Consider the following 7,147-nt stretch of genomic DNA (forward strand, 5'->3'; position numbering starts at 1 on the left):
GGCAACATGCATGACAAAAGCTGGGGCACAAGCTTGTTTATCACTATGTTACATCTGTTATTGCGAACTGAAGAGGCTGTTTTCTATAACTCAGCTGCTCAACGGCATGGGGCATCCTTTGTCACATTTGCTATATTACAATGTTCATGTGTTTGGGCAACACGTCCAAACTACAAGCGGGACAATTCAACTTTTGAACTTTTTGGGAAACATGGCTGCAACAAAAATTGTATTTACTTTCATTGTGATAATCAGTTAATAAGTCCGATCTTGAAGCAAACTTTTTCAGTGGAAAAACTTTTAAAGGAGCAATGCAGCCTAAAATAAAATTGCTCATTCTAAAGTAAACATTATGAAAGACTTCAATGATGCACCATTGTGGCATCAGCACAGAATCCCTGGTGTGTTGTCGCAGTTCACAGCCACAGCCAACATCTCGGGATTAGGGGGCGAGCAGAAGCAGGGTCGACTAATTATCTCTGCACAAATTATTTGGTGTACAGGAGGCAGCGAAATCTACTCATTCCTCTTTAGCACAAATTCACACAGCATATATGAGTCTGCCACCAACATAAAAAATTTATGAAACAACACATGGAAATGTTATTCAGATCTTTGTGTTATTACAGCATCATGTTTCTGCATATATAAGCCAATGATCCAAAGGGTAATGACCACTCACATCGAACAAATAAACAAGTCTTATTTTACAACACTTAAAAGATCTGGTGCCAATATCTTGGTGTCAGATACATTAGTAACCTGAGTTGTTTTGGTGGCAGAAGAAGGAGACATACAAGGTTATAATGGTTAGGTTTATCAGTGTAGTATATGCACACTATACAGCCTGTACCAGTGTGCTCTTGCAAGTGAAGTTTGATCATTAGATCAACTAAAAAACTTCTAAAAGGAACGAGAAGTTCAGTGGAGAAGTAAGAAGTCTCACAGATTGCATTCATCCCTGAAGCCGGTCTTTGATGTACCGTCATCAACCCAACGCTTCCACCAGAAGTCTCTCTACGCACAGACCCGGCTACGTTTTCAGAAGTATCTTGCAGTGTAGACACCAAGCCTTCCTACATATAAATGTTGAGTCCAAAGTAAGGTTCAGAACTTTTTCATCAGATTGGGATATCAGCTGCAACTCCTATCTCTCTCACATAGCACACAGCAAAAGACCATCACACTCACGAGGTTGCTGATTGGGTAGTCTTGAGGAGGCGTAACACAGGCCTCAGTACTGGACATACACTCGATATTTCACTCATACTAAAGTTTGGATAAAGCTGAATGAGTGTTTTTGTTTTTTGTGGCATAGGTTTACAACCAGAGCTGGCAGCAATCCTGGACAGTTTTTCCACCACAACTTAACAAGATATTGGTATCCATGGGAACAAAATGATGGAAGTTGATGCTAAGAAAAAAAAAGAAGAAAAAAAAGGGAAAAAAGTTAATTTATCATGATTTTTGCTTTAATCCCTTCAAATATCCAGTCATCTGTAATTTTACATGTAGTTCCAAGTCTTTTTGGCAAATTAGCATCCTGCTTTTCTCTTTAATTTGTGGTTGATTTTGACGATGTACTCCTACTTCTGCCCTCTCGCCGCTGACATCCTCACACTATCAAGATGGGGGAAAATGTGACACTCCAATTGACCCAACTATCTGACTGTTTTTATGCGAAGAGAGCTGAGTGTCTGGCATTTGAAGCCAGTTTCTTGACAACTTGATTCCATAAAAGAGGCAATTGGGAAGAGTGGGGCTCTGGAAGAGTTCCATCCATACGAGCTGAGAGGCAGTTTGGAAAGTTTCTAGTCAATCCACTTAAAGGAGGATTAATGTTACAAGATTGATGTGTGGGAATGCCCACCAAAACTACTGTAGTTCTGTTAAATGGCATAACTGTCATGAAGGGTAGAGAAAGTATACATTTTTGTCAATCCGTGCAGACACAAAGTGAGTTTGATTCATATTATAAAGCAGACAGACTCTCTCAGACTGTGCCAGACTATTATTTCTACTCCATAAAATGTCCCAGTGGATTGTATTTAAATGCGCAGTGCCTCTTAGATTTCATATTTAGTGTTCTGATGTGCTCTGTCTGTCCTCTCTCCAAGATGACCCCACTGTGCAGGGACTGGACAAGTCTCGACATCTACAAACTGGAGAGATGATCATAATTGTCGTGGTCTTGGTCATGTGGGCAGGTAAGTTTGTAGATTTCATTCAATTAAAAAAAAAGAAAGAATGAAGAAAAGAAAGAAGGACCAATAAGCAGGAAGAGGGGGGAATAAATATTCAGTGTGAAGCTCACTCAGGATCACTTTAGTCACAATAATAATTCTAATGTGTGCTTTGTACGATGACAGCAACATCACTCCTCCTTGCACCCACCATACAAAACAGAGCATCAGTAAAAACTGGCGGGACACTGATGAAGTAAGAAAAAACATAAAACAAAGAATCCTGAATCAGATTCAGGATCAGCTGATTTAGTATGAGACTACTTCTTATATTCAGGTATCATTAGTCTGACAGGAGATTGAGTACTGTCTAAAATGCAAATGTTACAGCAGTTGTTTTAAGTTAAATGAAAGCTCTGCAAAAAAAAAAGTCAGAACTATAATGGGACAGTTTTTTCACAGTAGGTAAAACCTGCGGCACAGCAATCAAGTTTAAGCTAAAGTACAAAAAAATGCAAGTGGGTCTGTCTGTAAACTAAATCTGACGACTGCGCAGCAGTGTCAAACCAACATCACACTTTTCTGAGCATTCTCGTCTTCTGGGGTTCTCCTTTGAAGTAGTGCGATGATTAATGAAGTGTTGAGGCACAATGAGAAGTGGCGTATCTGTCAGGCAGCTAGGAGCAGGGCTTCCCACCCACGAGGACCAGAGTGAGATGTTAAATAATACTAATGAGAGAAACCAAGGTAACGCGGAAGCTGTGAAGAGCGGGAGTGAAAGACAAGAAGCAACCCGTTTGGCATATTCATAATGGACTCCACATTTGGAGCTTAATGTCGGATTTACCTGATCCTCTTTGAATTTATTCATTTAGAGTTAAAACTTAAGACACTGCTCAAAGAAATCAAATCAAATAATAGGGAATAATTGATTCTGTCAGTGTAACACAAAGTCAGCTACACTTTAGGAATATCAATCAGTGCAGTTTGGAGCGGAAACCATCGTGAATCCAACCTGACCGAAGAAGCTTCTCGGATGAAAGCTGAAACGTCTTCAAGCAACTTAAAGAAGTCCAGACGCTTTTCTTTCTAAGCTCCTTAGACTACGATGACCTGGATGACTGAGAACCTTCACAGATATATAACCTGACCAATCTTTCTCTAGCTTTGCTTTTTGCTCGTGGAGTGAGCTGGGTTCTAGTGGCAGTTATGCCAGTTGAGCTGGATGGTGCTGGTCAGTGAGCACAGGTCACTAAAGGACACTGGGCCCTTTAGTGGGAGTCTATTCGTGACAGTTTGGTCAAATTCCTGCACATGAGATCATTTTGAAGCGCTCTGGCAATGCTCCTCCAGCTCCTCCTTGCACAGAGGAGCAGATACAAGTCCCACTGTTGGGTTGATGCCCTTCCACAGCGCTGTAACTGTAGAAGGGCATCAATCTTTATGTAACTATCCATGTTTTGATAACTCATTCACACACTTTTGAGACTGCTGGGAGGCACAGCAAAGCTTCTTGTGACAGCATGTGTAGGTGTGTGATCCTAGAGATTCTGGACTACCTGTGCAACCCTGAATGGGCTTCTGGGATTGTCTCATGCTACCAGAAGTGACAAGCACACTAACAAAAAGAAAAACTAGAGAAAAATCAGTCAAGAAGGAGAAGGAGAGAGCAATGGTCTGTGACCACCACCTGCAAAACCTTTTTAGGGGCTGTCTTGGGGTTTCCTCTCCAGTGCACCTGTTGTCACTTTCATTTGCACCGAAGCAGCTGAGATGGATTCATAACAGTTTAAACTTACTAACGAGAAATTAATGTTCTAACATTTAACTGTCTGTCTTATATTGTGATGATCAAGTGCTTCTTTAATTTTTGGAGCAGTGTGGTATAACTAAGTGATTTTTAATATAGTGCTAATCTTTTCTGCTATTCTGTTTAAGATTTCAATGTACTAACTTAGTCCTGACTAAACCATACTTAAAGTGTAAAGAAAACAGCAATCAGACATACAAAGCTGTGTAGCTGAAGTTTTTGTGGATACTCTCATTCTCCACTTCCGCAAACGCCTTTGTAATTCTACGACAAAACAATGAGGATAGATGCAGAAGTACCCACTCGTACCTTTCTGCAGAGGGAATGACGTGGCTGCAATGCAGGAGACGACTTACATGATGCATGAATAATAATTTAACGAATGCGTCTCAGAACAGCTCTGTAACTCTCATTACCAGGACTGTATATCACTTTCTGAATATTTAATAAAAGCGCCCCCATAAAAATTCATGACCTCAGTGAAGCAAGGAAGATAATTGAGAATATACAGTACTTATCCAAATTGGAGGCAAATCTGCATCTGGCAGATTTAGCAGTGAAAGAAAGCAAAGAGCATAGTGAATGACTCTCCTCCAAGCTTTGAGATAAAGGCGCAGCCGTCACCCTCCCGTGGGAACAAAATTCCATTATCCACATGGCATTTCAGCATGTGCTGTTAGAGGAATTGGTGACATGACAGTGATTGACAGCTGCCTCACGACTGAATTCCTATCCTCTTTTGTGTTTTGTTGCAAATGTGCCCCTGTCTCACCTCCTGGCAGCTGTTATTGCCCTATTCTGCCGGCAGTATGACATCATTAAGGACAACGACTCCAGCAACAATAAGGAGAAGGCCAAGCCGTCGTCAGAAAGAAGCACGCCAGAGCACCACAGTGGAGGACTGCTAAGGAGCAAGGTGAAGTCTCAGGACTGAGGCCACACAGAGACGGAAATATTTGAATTCGGTTCTTGTTAAGCTTCACACCAGCCTCAAACAGCTGTATATATACATCCAAGTAAAGTCTCTCTATACACACCATATGTATTGCTATTTCATATTCCACTGCTATGACAAAAGTTTATTTTCTCTCACTCTCTTGACATACTAGTTGAGCTGAAACTTTCCCTGAGTTGATGGCTGAAGTAATACACTGTACGCTATCACAAATCTGATCTGAGTCACACCAATCTAATAAATTTCCACTGGAGGAACAAAATCATCCATTTTTCAGTAGGCAACTGTCCAATATTTACACATATAAAAATGTACAAACCTGAGACTATACTGGTCATTAAAAGTGCAGATTAAGTCCCTTGTCTTGAACAATACGTAGATAAAGCACCGGCAGAGCCTTAAAGAAGCATCAGACTGGAGTGGATAGATTAATGCAGAGCCCACGACCAATCAATTATCAAGGTCACTTACACTGAGAATTTTGACCTCAAGCAAAAATGTAACATTGCTAGACACTGAGTTCTCTCATCCTTATTAGGTAGTTGTCAGACACCTTGGATCAGTTTTCTCTTCTTAGATTTGGTGACTAGCACACTTGGTTTACCTTGAACCCAATAAATGTCTTAAATCATTTATTACTGAGACAGTGACAGCATACAGTTTGCTCCTTAAAGACAGAGTGGGGCCACATTTTGTCATTTCTTTGAAAAAGCAGAAAATTAACAATTCATCAACTGATGTAACTTGGAAGTACATGTTTAAAGTATTTTACATGCAAAATAAATTTTGACATTTCTTGATATTGATCAATCATTGGAGCTATAACTATATATTATTAAAATTAGTTGTTTTGTATAAGACGGTGCAACTTGAGTAAGCTAGCAGTGGCTTGCAACATATGAGCCAACACTGTCCAAACAAAATACAAAAGTATCAAAAGTATCAAGTTCAACAAAAGATAGAGCTGAATAAAAAGTTTGTTTAGCCTCATGGCTGCTACTTTATTTCCTAAGGTGTTGCCATAGCTGATGGCAAATGTATTAACCACTACACCTAAAGCACAGTAAGGCTTTCACACTCCACGTTTAATGGCTCTGTTAAATTCTGAGATCAAGGCATCCATGTGAGCAGTGACTAATACTTATTTGTATTTTGTTTTTGCAGTTTCACCCTTCTGTGCCATCAATCAACATCATTGAAGTTTGAGAAGAAGAAAGCCAAACTTAAAATCCCATCTCTTCTACCATCAAAGCGTTTCGACCTTTCTCCCTGACGAGGGGGATGAAAGTAGAGAAAAGGAGAGAAATATACAAGGCTTCTGTTGGTCATCAGCAAAGAAAAAAAAAGTGTTGACAAAATACCTGCATGCACCCAGTATTTGTAGGAAAATGCAACACAAACCGACAGACACACTCCGAATGCCATCCAGTAATCCTATAGAAATCCACAAATGCCTACACACAGAAACACCAGAGAGTAAGTACAACAGAATTCTACTCCTGCGGGTTTATTGTACATAGATTAATGTTAACCCATGGTGCAGTTAACATTGATGTCTTTGCCAGGTGCTTGGTATATTATTGCAATACAATACACACAATACGACGTATAATCTCTGGGAAGCCTGTCTTAGTGACTTTAAATACGCAGTGTATTTTTGATATTGGCATGTGCAATTAGACACCACGTTCACACGTTATAGACAAGTGCAAATAGTATTAAAAACTGCCTGGTCACTAATGTATATTATTTTCTGAATACAGTCAGTAGACTAATAAGGCGAGAAAGCAAATACATTAATCTAAAATTAATTTGCTACATTTCTTAGTTGTTGTTTTTTAACCTAATATTACAGTTGAACTGCCCTGGTCTGGATGTTTTTCTTCATACATCATGTAAAACAGATATCTCTGTACATACTTCATCCATTTCCTAATAAAGTTGCATGCAAGTTATTTGCGTGTAGAATAGCCTTCAATGTGCATTCTAAGCTAGATGCCCCCAAAATAGGGAAATAAACATGATTGCAGTACAATTAAGCTCTTAATGTTTTTATTCTTCTATTTTATCTGCTTTTAGAAAAAGGCACTGTCATTTATCATCCAGTGTTTTATTTCACATCTTGTACATCTTCTGCAAATTGTATTTTCTAAAGTGTAAAATAAAGCTTCTTTTGAAACTCCCATTACTAAATTGCAG

General features: G+C 39.5%; 1 protein-coding gene across 1 annotated transcript in view; it reads left to right on the top strand.

Annotated features, from left to right (window-relative positions):
* The window catches only part of fndc4a (fibronectin type III domain containing 4a), a 22,725-nt gene extending 15,578 nt beyond the window's left edge, over positions 1-7,147 (top strand). Inside the window, exons 4-6 of the mRNA XM_026143334.1 lie at positions 2,118-2,207; positions 4,776-4,909; positions 6,113-7,147. Of these exons, the coding sequence (XP_025999119.1) occupies positions 2,118-2,207; positions 4,776-4,909; positions 6,113-6,154 (266 nt within the window). The 3' untranslated portion in view covers positions 6,155-7,147. The remainder of the gene's footprint in view (positions 1-2,117; positions 2,208-4,775; positions 4,910-6,112) is intronic.

This window comes from Astatotilapia calliptera, chromosome 15, assembly GCF_900246225.1.
Source record: "Astatotilapia calliptera chromosome 15, fAstCal1.2, whole genome shotgun sequence".
Lineage (NCBI taxonomy): Eukaryota > Metazoa > Chordata > Actinopteri > Cichliformes > Cichlidae > Astatotilapia > Astatotilapia calliptera.